This window comes from Buteo buteo, chromosome Z (genome assembly GCF_964188355.1).
Source record: "Buteo buteo chromosome Z, bButBut1.hap1.1, whole genome shotgun sequence".
NCBI classification, from domain to species: Eukaryota; Metazoa; Chordata; class Aves; order Accipitriformes; family Accipitridae; genus Buteo; species Buteo buteo.
Window position 1 is genome coordinate 80,983,224 of NC_134204.1, and position 14,042 is coordinate 80,997,265.

At 37.4% G+C, this 14,042-nt stretch overlaps 1 protein-coding gene across 6 annotated transcripts in view; it reads left to right on the forward strand.

Annotated features, from left to right (window-relative positions):
* Positions 1–14,042, forward strand: part of ATG10 (autophagy related 10) — an 88,170-nt gene that overhangs the window by 539 nt on the left and 73,589 nt on the right. For 4 of the 6 annotated variants that reach the window (XR_012649046.1, XR_012649047.1, XR_012649048.1 and 1 more), the window contains exons 2-3: positions 1,638–1,763; positions 6,703–6,822. Coding sequence is in view for 3 of the 6 variants with exons in the window: in XM_075020951.1 (XP_074877052.1) it covers positions 1,638–1,763; positions 6,703–6,822 (246 nt within the window). In the remaining 3 variants the exon portion in view is untranslated. Of the gene's footprint in view, positions 1–9; positions 144–933; positions 1,150–1,637; positions 1,764–6,702; positions 6,823–14,042 lie in introns of those variants that run through there. The other 2 variants (XM_075020953.1, XM_075020952.1) reach the window with 2 other exon arrangements.

Genomic DNA, 14,042 nt, shown 5'->3' on the forward strand with positions numbered 1-14,042 from the left:
GGAGGAGGAGTCGGCCCGGCCGGGGGCTCGCCTGGCCTCCCTGCCGCCTGCGAGGCCCGTGGCCGAGTGCGACGGATGAGTTGGGATCTGCTCGTCGCTCTTTCTGGGGTGGTTTCAGAAAGAAAGGGAGGCGTGCTGCGCAGGTACCAGCAGCCTGGTGTCTCTTCACAGCTGCTAGTTTCCTAAAGCACGTAGCCCTGCCTAAAACGTATGTCAGGACGAGGCTGTCGTTACATGTGCTTAACCGCAGCTTTGCAGTCCATTGTCTAGTCTGGGAAGCTTGGGAATCGCAGAAACATTTACACTGTCTGTTTCTCACATTTCCTCTTCCCTGGCGTCCAGGTGGCACGAACAGACTAACGGGGGCTTGGCTTAACTGCCATCGAAAAGAACATATTTTCAAGTGCTAGATAGATAACTTACGTCATGGGCAGGCAGGTTGATGTTGTGATATAGGGCCAGATCCTGAAGAATAATGAACACTGCATGAGGTGCTGTGTCCTTTGTATTTCTTCTTAAGAAAAGGTGTGGTCTAGTAATTGTTACTGAGTATTTGCATGTGGTGCTGCAGTGGTGCCTGATGTCTATGAATACATTGAAACAGCTGTATTTATGACACATCCTCTTTGAAAGAGGGGAAGATTGTAAAACTGGCCAGATTCTTTAAGAGAGTTTTTCTGTTATCTTTAAGACCCTGGGAGGGAAGCATTTGAGGGGTAGGGAAGGTGCTCATTTGAAGCACACTATAACCCCCTGAAGCCACATTGTTGGGCCATTGAGAGCTGTACTGCTGGCATGAGCATGAACAGTTGCTTCAGCTGGACTCTGATGGCTGTTGTGTAGGCTCTGGGTCCATAAACACTAGAGTTGTTAAGCTTTTGTGGAGCTGTTCAGCTGCCCAAGGAAGAGGTGGTAGGCCCATGGAAGTAGCCCACAACTGGATTCAGGTTTCTGGTCATCGCTTGGACCATATTGCTAAGGAAACATATGTCAACACTGCACTACTGTGTCCAGCTCAGCTCCCCAGTACAAGAAAGACAACGTCATGCTGGAGCAAGTCCAGTGAAGGGCCACGGAGATGATTAAGGGTGTCTGATGTATGAGGCAAGGCTGAGAGAGCTGAGACTCTTCAGCCTGGAGAAGAGGAAGGTCAGTGGGATCTTATAAATACCTGATGGGAGGGAATAAAGAAGGTGGAGCCAGACTTTTCAGTACTATGCAGTGAAAGCACAAGAGGCTGTGAGCACAACCTGATAACATTTTTTTCATTTAAACAGAAGAAAAATTATTTACTGCTATAACTGAACACTGCAACAGGTTCCCTAGAGAGGTTGTGGCTTCTCCACCCTTGGAGATAATCAAAACCAGCTGGAAAGAATCCTGAGCAACCTGCTCTAGTTGACCCTATTGCGAGTAGGGAGATTGGACTAGACAATCTCCAGAGGTCCCTTCCAACTTCAGCCATTCTGTGTATCTGTGATTGTCTAATGTACTTGAAGAAACAAGTCTGTTTTTCTTAAAGAAACATTTTTTTTCCCCCGAGTGCTTTTTAATTTTATGATTCGATTGCTATAAATCAGTGAAAGTTTTTAGTGTTCATTTCTTCTGTCAGTACTAACATTTAGTTTGCTCTGCAGATGTCCTGTAACATGGCGGGTGAAGAGGACCTCTTTTTGGAAGAAAAAAGATTCAAACAGTACTGCGAAGAATTTATTAAACATTCACAGCAGATAGGAGATGGTTGGGAGTGGAGAACTAGCAAGGTAAAATAATCATAGTGTTACTTTTTAGATGCTCTTGCTGGCCTTTTTAAGCTGTTGACAACCACCACAAGCCAGAACATCCTTTAAGAGAGGTTTACAACATGTGAAATAAATGGGATTTTACACAGCTGGTCCAAGAACAAAATAGTGCATAGGTGGCTTACATGAGGATTTAGGCCAGTACATGTATTGAATGGGGTTCATGAATCCAGAAACAACTGCTGGGATGGCCTAGTGCAACCTGTTGTGTAACAAAGGCGTAGGATTACCTGAGGTGATTTCTGTTCCGATCAGAAAATGTCTTTTTAAGACATTATGCAGTCTTCATTTTCAGAATTCCCAATGATGGGGAAACAGTCACAGCTCTCAACAACGCTTTTGAATAGTTGGCTATGCTTAAAATTGATTAAAAAAAAAAAAAAAAAGCTGTTACTTTTAATCTTAACTGCCTAGCTTCATCTTCCAGCCATTGGTAGCTGTAGCTTGTCTACTAAGCCGAGGACCTGTCTTTTATCAGAACTCTCCCTGTTTTGGTACTTTAGATTTAGATCTATTCATCCCTTAACCTTGTCAGTGTAAAAGCAGAACTTGTTGAGCTCCCTGACTATTTGATGTGTTTTCCAATATTTTAATCAGTTTTGTGGATCTCCTCTGAATCCTTTCCAGTATATAAAAATCCTTTCTCAGCTGTGGGCAGAACTAGACAATGAATGTTGTGTCACTGTGAAATGCAAACCTTCCTACTCTGGGCAAGTGCTTGTGGTTATATATCCAAGGATCACTTTAACCCTTTAAGCTGAGATAACACATACCTTTGTTCTAGATGTGTGACTAATATTTTATATTAAAATACATGTTAGTTGCATACAGCAACCAGAAGAATCTGTCTGTATTAATGATCAATCCTCATTATTTGCTGCTTCTCCATGACTTTCAAACCTCACCAATAATAATTACATATTGTTTCTAGGTCATTAATCAAAATTTTAAATAATGCAGGGCCCAGAGTAGTCCCACAGGAGCCCATTAGAATCACTTCTTTTATGATGATTCCCTATTTTTTAAGTTACATTTTAGATCTGTGAATTAATCATTTTTTCATTGGTTAATGTGTATCAAGTTAGTGTGGGATTATTTTAGTTTTTTAATTTCTGCTTGTGGAATCAACAGTTACCTTACGGAAGTCTGAGCCTACATTGTTATGACTTCTATGTTTATCAATGAAACATGTCTTTTTAAGTCACCCTGACAAAATCTATTTTTCTTAAATAACTACATTTACTGTATATATTTCTGTATTTACTGAATTCTATATGATCTCTTCTTATACTTTGCTTGGGATGAAGTCAAGCTAATATGTGTATAGTTACACAAATTAGCCAGGATATAAAGATATATGGATAATGCTGGCTTTCTTCAAAATTCTCTGGAACTTCCACAGTGCTTGAAGACTTGACAAAAATCAGCAGTTCTTACATACTGATTTGAAAATACCTAATGATAGCACTTCATGCTAAGGTCCTGCTTAACCACTGCTGAAATGAAAACTTCGTAATAGTTATGGCTTATGGCTATATAATTTGTGTTTGTTCTATAATAACAACAGAAATATTTTGAATACTTGCTTTTTCTACTTTGAATGCTTCTGTCATTTTCCATCTAATAAGAAATCCACACAGTTCTAGGATTTCTTTTTGTCACACTTCTTTTGATGGGTGGGCAGTATAGGTTTTCATATGTTCTGTTGCTTCTCTGATTGGTTTTCGGTAATGGGTGGTTTGGGATACTCATTTTCTGTGTATTCTTTCTGCTGCAGAAAATGTACTGCTCTAGCTTTTTTTTTTTTGCCTTTTTTTTTTTTTTTTTTTTAGTTTAATGGCTTTATTGGTTTAATGGCTTTTATTGGAGAGAAAAATCATGCTTGTACCGTTTTGAAATGCAAGATGTGTCAGAGTAAATGTATGCCATGATTTCTACATAAGTAATTGTACATTAGCATATGTAACCCTTTCATCACAGATGAAACAATTTCAGTGGGAAGCAGGATCTTTGCCTTAGATGCATTCTGTTTAGAAGTTTTTAAGAGAGTGCAAATATTAGCCAAATGTTACAATGCACTCTTTCTTACAGGCAGCCATTTGAAACTTTAGATTTCTGTCCAAGGCTCTATTTGTGAGGATTTATTCAACAAAGAAAGATGCTCTGAGCCTCTGTTGGGAATTTAATACATGGGTCAAAGTTTGAACTTTCTGTGAAATAAGAAGCTTTGCTGGAAATAGCAGAATGAGATACAATTTTTTTATATGTGAGAACAAAAATCTAAGAGATTTTTTTTAATGGGCCAAGTTGGTGACTGTGATTTCAGTGTGCAATGAAAACCTGGCCATTGAGACCATCCGTTTATAGTATGCAGTCTGGGAAGGAAGCTTTTCGTTAACAAGATGTCTCATTGTCTTTTTGCTTTTTTTTTACCAGTGTATGTGTTGTGGGTAGTTTGGGGCACTCTTAATTTTGCTGATGTAATGCACTTGGATCCCATTCCTCATTCCATACTTACGTGAATAGAGCCATTGATAGCAATAAGACCACACAAGTAAACCAGGCTTGTAGAACTGTGTTCTTGTGTTCCTATGTTTTCTGTAGAGATTAAATTTAGGTGATGAAATACTCATTGTTTTTGTGGAGCTTGCTGTTGTGGCATAAGCTTGCATGGCCCAAGCAGAACCCTGTATTTATAGCTGTAAGTGAAATGTTCTAAACTATGTTATTTTTATAATCTGGGTTTTTTTCCCAGAAGAAAGCTGTAAAAAAGCCAAGAGCACCTCTACTGTAGAACCTCATGGAGCTGAACTTCAGTGCTGTTATTAGGGATGGAGAGTTAAATCTTGGCCGTGAAGGCTGCCCTGTTTGCTTTTGCTTTATGTTTGTTTCATATTTAGTTAGGTTAATCTATGTAATCATATCAAAGGCTATATCAGTTCACTCTTGCATGTGATACTCACAAGACAGCTGGAATAGAAATGGACTCCCTTTCCACATTAATGGGATCAAAGTCCTCGCTGAAGTATTGATTTATTTGTAGGGGCAGAAGTGTACAAAATACATAACACTACAGAGAGTGCAACAGGAGGGATGCTTTTTTTTCCTGCCACCTCTCCTGTAGCCTCTGACATACAGCTGTCAAATACAGAGACTGCTAACTCCACGTTTCTAGCTATCCATAGATACTTTTTCATGGCACTCAAATACTACAGAATGCAAAGGCTATGGAGCTTGGCTTCTCTCTGCTGTCAGGAAGAACTGGTTCAGGGAGGTGAACACTGTATCCAACCCTTCTCTGGCAAAGCTCATTGTGCCTTGGGGCATTTTACCTCTGTGGGTGGCTCTAGTACTTTCTTTGCTACTTTTACGGGGATAAATACCAATGCAGGTAGCTTTACTCCTGCTGACGCTCACATGAAGTTCCACAAGGAGAGACTTGAGAGAGTGGTGAGAGTGAAAGAAGTGGCTTTTGTATCACCAAGTTAGGCTTAATTTTTCTGTCACTGTTGTCCTCTGCATGGTTGATTCTTCATTGCACAGGATGCAGTTGGTTTTGCAGCCAGGACATCCAGCAAAGTTTGGTGGATTCATGCTCTTGATGAGATTTAGTGAGAAAATAAAGCATGCAATAGGAGAAGTTATGAGCAAGGTAATTGTTCATAGTATGAGTCATGCTTAAAAATTCATGGACAAAATACATGTAGAGACCATTATCATTTTTTATGTGTGAAACTTGGTAAGAACAAAGTAAACAAGTAGTCCATAGCAGATTTTGGAGGTACATCTATTCTACAGTGTCCTTGAAAAGAGAGAGCTAGTGTGTCAGAATAAAACCCATGTTGATTTAAAGGTCAGGATACATGAAATAAACTCTGTCAGCAATGACAGATTAACCAAAGAGTTAAATTATAGTTAAATTTGCAGCCTTGTCAAGCAATTTAATGCTACATTAATGAATTTTGTAGAGAGACTGTTTTGAATAGAATCCTTTTTCATCAGATGTTGCACATATGCTTTCTGTGTTTGTCTAAAATAAAACGTAATGAAACAGCTAATAAAACCCCAATTTATTTGTTTCCTTTGAGAAATAAGTTCTTAACATGCAACTACTGTTCTTTGTGTTCTGTATACTCTTTCTCCCTTTCAGAGTGTACATTTTTCCAGTGATCCGTTATTAAACTTTTTCTTTCCTCTTACTTCTAATTAAAAAAAGAAAAATGTTTATATATGTGTGCAGATAGTCAGGTCAGCATGGGGGGAAACCTCCTAAAACATTCTCCTGCCACTCTGAAATTGCACAAGGATCTTTTACAACAGTAGACCGTATGGCCTGGGAAGCAGAATGATAAAAAGGGAACTGGGAGAAGGTACAGCTTTGTCTGTTTTCTCTTACATTTGACCCTCAGACGTGATCAAGAGAAGGGAACAAATTGTGACTCTGCACATGTTAAGTTCTGAAGTGTTGTTGTTTTTTTTTTTCCAGGACTTTAAGAAAGTTAGAGGGGGAACAGAGCAAACTAAACCAATCTACCAAGAATTGGCAAGTTTATACTGCTTGAAATAGATAGATCAAAATTGTTAATAGCTGCTCATCTCTTCGTGACCTTAGTGCACTGTGTTCCATTTTTTTGGCACGCAACCTGATCCCCAGGTAGCAGTTGTCTTATTCAATTAATAGCTATACTAAATTTTATTTTTGCTGTTCAGGTCTTTGACTCCTTTAACACCAAGAACTAATGTAAACTACCTGTGAGAAGATGCTGAAAAGCAATGCTGTCATTGGTGCCTATAAAAAGACTTGGAACTTATGTCTAAATACCATGCTCTGTTTATTTTCTAGAACAGTGATGATACTTGGTTACAGAAAATTTTTTTCTTTCTTGTTTTCTGAACACAGGACCTTGGTGATGGTTATCTTAGTAAAACACAGTTCCAAGTAAGAAATAGAAACCTCCCACCAGATCTGAAGGAGAAAAACAATGATAACATTGAACAAACGTTATTTACACATGTTGAAGTAAGTACAGATTTTAGACTTTTGTGTTTATAAAATAAATCATGAACAGGATTTTTTAAAATACTATACTGTTTCCCTCCAGAAAGATGTCAGATCTTAAGTTACAAGTGGCGCTTAATTATTCTTCCTACAGTTGTTCTTATTCATGCATGCAGCTATATTGGTGATGAAAACTGGGAGGAAATGGAAAGGCTCCATCATGTCTTACGTATATATTTCCCTCATGGAAGGTTAATATTTATTTGCACATTGATTCACTAACATTAAGGAAACTTTTTTTTTATGTGGAAAAAGATTAAGCATGAAGATTTAGTTATCTCAGAGGTAAATATTAATTAAAAAATAAAGAAAACTTTGAGGTTAATAATAATTTGAAGTGATATTTACTAAATAAGTAAGTTGTGTATAAGAATTTTGTACTCAGTGTATACTTTTCTACTGTGGAACTAACTTAAAATACCGAGCAATTTTTTGGAACTGGTGGTGGGAAATAAAATAGATTTAGTGTTCTTGAAGGAGAGTAAACTTTTTTGTTCCAGAAAATGAAAGCCGTTCCTTAAACTTGGGGTGAGCTGATCTGAATGATTATTTGCTTGTTTGATTCTGCATTAGACCTCCAGGTTATTGACTAATCAAGATAAAACCAGTAGAAATTCACTCCCTTGTTATGTTGTTACCATAAATATGAAAACAAATCTTGGATTATAATTGACTGAAAACAACGTATTCTATATATTATAAACTATTGAATAGGTGGACATGGCATATTTTCCAGTTACCTTTTCCTGCAACAATTCTTTTTTCAGCAGCACACAGATTTTATTCCCCACCCCCCACCCCAGAGAGTCTGGTACAGGGTCTGAAATCAGCATTGTTTTGGCCTGGTTTCTGAACAAAATGGCATCTAAAACAGTCATGCTGCCTGTTGGTCTGTGATGTAGTAATTTCTACTGATGTTTGATTTCACTCACACATTTCAGCTGTATTTTAAAGAGGGGTAGATGTCAAAAAGTATTTGCTTCTTAAAAATCTTGTGAAAGCAGATGGCTGGCTAGATGAAAATTACTTTTTCTGGCAGGTAGTAGTCTGATCTTTATGTTCTGTTTGGCTAGTCAGTGCAAGTACAGGACTGGACTAAAGCAGCACCTTGGTCCCTCTGAGTGCCCTGAGGAACAGCTAGGGTTCACATGCCAGAAGTAAGCTGGAAACAAGACATGGTTCTGTTTCCAATAAGACAACTTGTTTAATACACTGAAAAAAAAATAAATTTTACAAGGCTGTTGCTGGTACTCCAGCTTTGATACGAATCGGAATCCATATAATCTTTAGAATCATTATCTGTAGTTGTTTGATAAGTACCAATTATAAGCATAGTATGTAAGTCACCTGAAAGGTAGCTGAAGCATTTTAAGTTTTTGTTTAATTTAAATTCTAGTATTTCTTAAAATGACGGCTAATAGGAGTTCTTCAGAGCTTGTTACTTAATTGTCACTACGACAGCATTTGTATACTTCAGCCCTGACTTGTAAGAACAGATGACTGTTTATATTCAAAATTGCTCTTAACGATTGTGACTTTTTTTTAATAATGAATTGAGTCTTCACTACGGAGTGTATTTTAAAAGAATGTCTTGTAAAAAGCTATTGAGTCCTTCTGGAAAGAAGTATCAGCTATAGAGAAAGTGTCACAACACAAAAAAGGCTTCAGAGCCTGTAACATACTGAAACAGAGTCTTTAATATACTGAAATATAATAATAAACAATCTTCAATATAATGAAATATGATTCCAGGCCAAAATATGGTTTATCAAGATACTGATATTAATAATTACCTCTTGAAATATTGTGAAAGATTTTCATGTTTTGAATCATAGAAATGGCTATGTTAAAATAGACCTTGAATGTTAGCTGGTCCTCTTTGAGAGGAAGCCTTTGTTCATGTTGCGTAGTAGCGGTAAAGATGAAAGGTGAAGCAAGAGAAAGGTCTTAGAAAATTACGTAAGTTATAAGACATGAGGGTATGCATAAGAAAAAAACTGAGTTTCCTCTCCAAAATATTCACTGCCTAATAGAGATTATGTCAAATATATATTCTGAACGGTAACCAGGCTGTTAAAGTTACTTAATCTAGAAAATGGAAGAAGCACACCAGTAAGTTGGAAAATGAAATTTCCTATGGATACATAAAGTAAAACTATATATTTAACACTAAGAAGAAAGATGGAAATGGTGACTGTAGAGGGGTAAATTTGCTCGAACACAGCAGTGCATGTATAAGATGCATCTGCTTTTCCATAAATGTTGAATGTCAGAGTCCTGTTGCACTAACAGCCTGTTACTTAAATAGGTTTTGTTTTTGTAAAAGTATGTTGCACCCATAAATCACATGGTGTTATGCAGTTACTGCAAACTCTTTCAATAAGTTATTGAAATACGTTCTGATGAGTAGAATTCAGCAAAAGTTGTGGTCTTGGTAGAAGTTGGAAAGGTTTCCACTGGTTATATGCCTTCAATATTTAGCATTTTTTCCTTAGAAAATTTATTAATTTTATTTTTATATAGTTCAAGTCTAAAGGAGCTCTAGATAAGAATTTAAATTTATTTTGGAAAAAATGTGGCCATTGTCTGATACTTGCATATTTCACAATTTTCAGTTTCAGAGTTACTGTTATGATCTAGATTTTTCTGTATTGTATCTCTACAGTTTGTGTCTTATTGAGATATTTCCATCTGTCAGTAGTCTGATCTTCTCCTTCAAGGTGTGGTAGGATATATGATAAATAGTTTTATGTAAGATAATTAACTAGGAACAGTAAGAAAGCAAAAATAAGGGAATTAAGGTCCAAGTAATCAATATCCATTTTTAGGAACAACCAGTGTTGACAAAAAGACAAGGAAAAAAATGTACTGTGGTATATGACAGGGCATAAGAGACTTCTTCTGTTCCTGGGAATCCAGTTCAGAGATTGCAAGTAGAATGTTAGTTTTGGCAGGCAAGGTGAAAATTAGGGGAAAAATTGGAAGACAGATTTTTGAAGCTGGGTGGAAATACAGGAAGGTTATCCATAGTGAGGCTATAACTCCTCTTTAAGTAATTGAACCAAAGACACATCAGGGAAGAGGTGATGTTGAATAAATCAGTGGGTATATACTGTTGTAGCAAAGAGTACGGTTAGGATGTTGAAACTGCAGAGAAGCAAAATTATTACTGTTCTGTTCGCTCTTAATCTGTGAAGATATTGAAATGTAATGATACTATACAGGAAATACACAGAATAGCTGAAGTAACTTCATTCAAATAGAAAATCAATTGTCATTTACCACAGTATCAAGAATGTGCTAATCTTATTGGATCTCCAGAGAACCTGATAAAATGATTTGAAAAGTTTATTTCAGCTTATTGGTCATATGGACAGTTAACGTTTCCAACTTTCCATCTCATTGTCTGGTATCTAAATATTTGGAGCCTTCCTGGTGAAGGAGTGATGAATAACTATGTATTCTGGTCTTTTCTACAGAGCAGTCTGTATTATGTGGTATGCTTGGTTCCATTTATACAAGTTGTGTTTTCATCTGAAAACCAAGAATAAAATTCTGTGTGGGTTTCTTTCTGCTTATTTTAGATATCTGCAATATAGAGCTTGTCACTTAAATCTTTGTTTCAGCCTGAGGAGGTAAAAAAGCATTTTTGGGTATAAATCAGTCAACCTATTTTAGATGTCTTCTTTAGGAGAAGATGAGTCTAAAAGTGTCTGTTTTTCTTCACTGATGATCAAGGGAAGCTAGATGGTTAACCTGGATGTAGATGTTTGCACTTTGTCATGGAAATCTCATACAACAAAATATGGATCTGAGCTCATTAAAAGCAGTAGTGATTTTTGCTGGTGACTTCACTGAGGCCAAGATTTCACTTTGATGGTAAAGCTTATACTTAGTTGAGGACTGTCTTTTGTAAAGTAGCAACTCGGAAAAAAAAAAAAAGGATTTAAGGAGAAACTGTTGGAGCATTGGCTTAAGCTTTGATTGAGATCCTTACGTTGAGACTGTCATGCTTGTGCAGTGGAACGCTGTGGCCTTTGTGATACTGGAGGTCAGAATGGGCAGTCACAGTCAGTACCTGTAATGGTTCTGCACATGTTAGTGTGCCAAAGTACCACCATTTTTGGGGGGTGGGGTAAGGGTGCTGTGAGTTGCTATATTCTAGCTCCTGTTGGAACTTCTTACTTGCACAGGGGTTCCTGTATTGCAGGTATTGTGAGATACTAAGGATCACCTGATTGGCAGTAAGTTGCTGTAATGGGAGGCAGCCTGCTCTATAGGACCAGCAGGAATACAGTGGAACCTAAGACCAGGTTTGGGAACCACTGTGCTCTACTGCAGCAAGTTGGCATGTTATCTAGTATGAAGCAGGTTTTCCATTTTCTGGAACTTGGACGCTTCTACTTTGCACATAATAGTTAATTGATGGTTTCTTCAGCTCATTGGCAAGCCTGCAGAATTCAGTCTGTCTCCTTCTTATCTTTTTGCATGTCAGTGAACCTTTGATATCTGCTAGTTTCCAGACACACTCCTGCTAATGCCTGAGCTGTCCTAGGCAGTAGAGGAGTTACCTTATGAACTCACATGAGGACTGTAAAGGATGTTGGGAGCTGTGAGAAGGCTCACAGCTTTAAGTGGGTACAGTATAAGCATCATGAGTTGGATTGTATTCTTTATATTGAAATGACGCTTAACACAAGCTTAGGGGAAGGTAAATGTAAAAAAGGGTTTATGTCCACATAGGTGCACTGACACTATAAAGCAAGATATCTGGAGACAGTTATGCTTAAATGCTAATATCTACTTAAAGCAGTTTAAGAAAGTTTCTCTCTGTACTTGGCAGTAACTTGAGCTGTCAAGCTATTTATCTAACCAGGTGCCTGGGGATGCTGTTTTATGCAGACCCTATCTTGCCATTTGCCATCTTATTAGAAAAAGATTGAGAATGTTCCTCTGGAATGCCATTGTCTTATTTCTGTGGATTTAGTTTCATCAAGATGTTTGTTTTCACATCCAGATTGGTAAACAGAAAATACTAATGACATTGTGACTAACCATAAACAAACTTTTGACTGAGTTTGTGGAGAACACCCTTCTAACCAGTGAGATCAGATTCGGTCCCTAGGATGTGAGCTGAAGAGTTCATAAATCTTTTAGAGTATCTTCCAGTAGAATAAAAATAGCATGAGATGCAAAGCAAGGAACTGATACAAACACACGGTGCCATTTGAAAATTTTTAAGTTGCAATTTTGTTCTGGTTAAATTTTGATTGAATCAGTTGTTCTCTTTCTGTGCTCTCCTGACTTTATGCCAAATGAGTGTCAGCTATACTTTTCTGCAGACAGTATAAATCTTGTGTAACCACCATACTGTGTTCTGGCTAATTCAGCCACAATCTTCAGTGTATATTCTTTCTTGATCCAAATCAAATCTGTCCTGCCAAGGGATCTGTCAGGATTTGTATCAATGAACATGGAATTGTGTCGTCTTTTGTATAACTTATCTCATATGTGGAAACATGTTTCAAATATTTCTATACTGACAATCTTATATTACCCAAATTTATAAAAGAGATTCGTGTAAGTTGTTCGTCACAAGCTCTTCATGGAGACTGGATGCAATGATGACCAGCTGTGGGAGGTAGCAAGTTTGATGATCTTAACCTGGGCTTGGTTTTGAGGGATACTGTGGCACTGGTATCTTGACTGTGAGGCAGTAGCTTCTGCTTCCACTGACACTGGAATCTGACCCTTCTATATTTGTGGGTTTTTTTTTTTCCCTTTTCAGTCATCCTCTTGTTTTCTAGTCAAGGTACATCACAGTGAACAGAATGGTTTTTCCTCCCTATGACTGAAACTGTTCAAATGCTACAAAGTCATATTTCACTTACTTTATTATGAGCCTAGGTAGCGAACTGCACTGAAACAATGCCTTTCATTCTAGACTTTAGTATTTACCATCATCCAATTCCAGCTTTTGTTAAGTGCTGTGTAGACATATTTTAAGCAAGAACAGAACAATTACATATATTGTTACGTGAATTGTTGATAAGATGAAAAAATACTGTACAAAATTAAAAATGAAGATAGTCCTCCTGCCTCAAAGAGCTTATATTCTAAAAGAGTAAAATAGGAAAATCTGGATTCACTTTATGCATTCTTTTTGTTTGTTATTCAAATAGCTCAAGGGAAGCAATAACTTGGAGTAATAATTCTCTGTGTGTGGTTTGTCTCAGCTCTTCTGGGTATTGCAGAAGTGAGTCAGCGTGGAACCATTTCTGAAGCCAGAGCCATTGCTGCTTTATGAAGGAGTGGGCAGGTTGGGAATGTTGAAGGTCTGTTAATATCTGATGTTGCCTCTGGAAAATGAGCACTAGGCTTCACAAACATGTTGATTAAGTTATGTATTTACTTTTATGTGGACTCCGCCTTTGCTGGCAGATGTTCATTAGTTAGTGAAGAACTGCCTGATGGAGGACGTTGGAATGAGTCTGACATGTTTCTTGAACTTCATAATACCATGTGATTCGCTGTTCTGCTGTGCTGTTCAGTTTATAACAACTAGGAAATTAAAATTCTTAGTAATTATTAATCATTTTTTTCTCTAAACAAATCCAGTATTTTTAGAATTAAGAACAACAACTTTTTTTGTGCGAAAGTAAATAAGATGAACTCAGTGTAAACATTTGCATAACCACAGTATTTGTTGGATGGTTAAAACATGTGAAGTGAAAACTCAGCAGACAGTACTTAAGGAGTAAAATGTAAATATATTTAATGGAATCCAGCACTCACTGCAGAAAATAATGAAAGGACCTTAGTAAAGAGGGAGAAAATCAAGTATTACATACTCACCAAAACCATCAGTTTGTAATGAATGATCAGAACAGTGCAGTTGCTCAGAAACAGGTGAGTTTACCCCTAGTCTTTTCAATAGTTGCCCTGTTGCTCTGAGAAGGGAAATAAATCATGTTGCATCTGTATTCAACCCAAAATATGTTCCCTTGAAAAACTGATACGGGGAGCTTTGGTAGCTTTGATAGGAAGGAAGTATTCTAATTTCAGTTTATCTCGGATCTACTCAGACCCTTTTCATCATGCTTGGCTTCCTATTCCAATTCCATTAGGTCTCCTGGGAGTGAGATCTTCCTTTGGTGCTGCTGCCCAAAATGTTGCTAGTC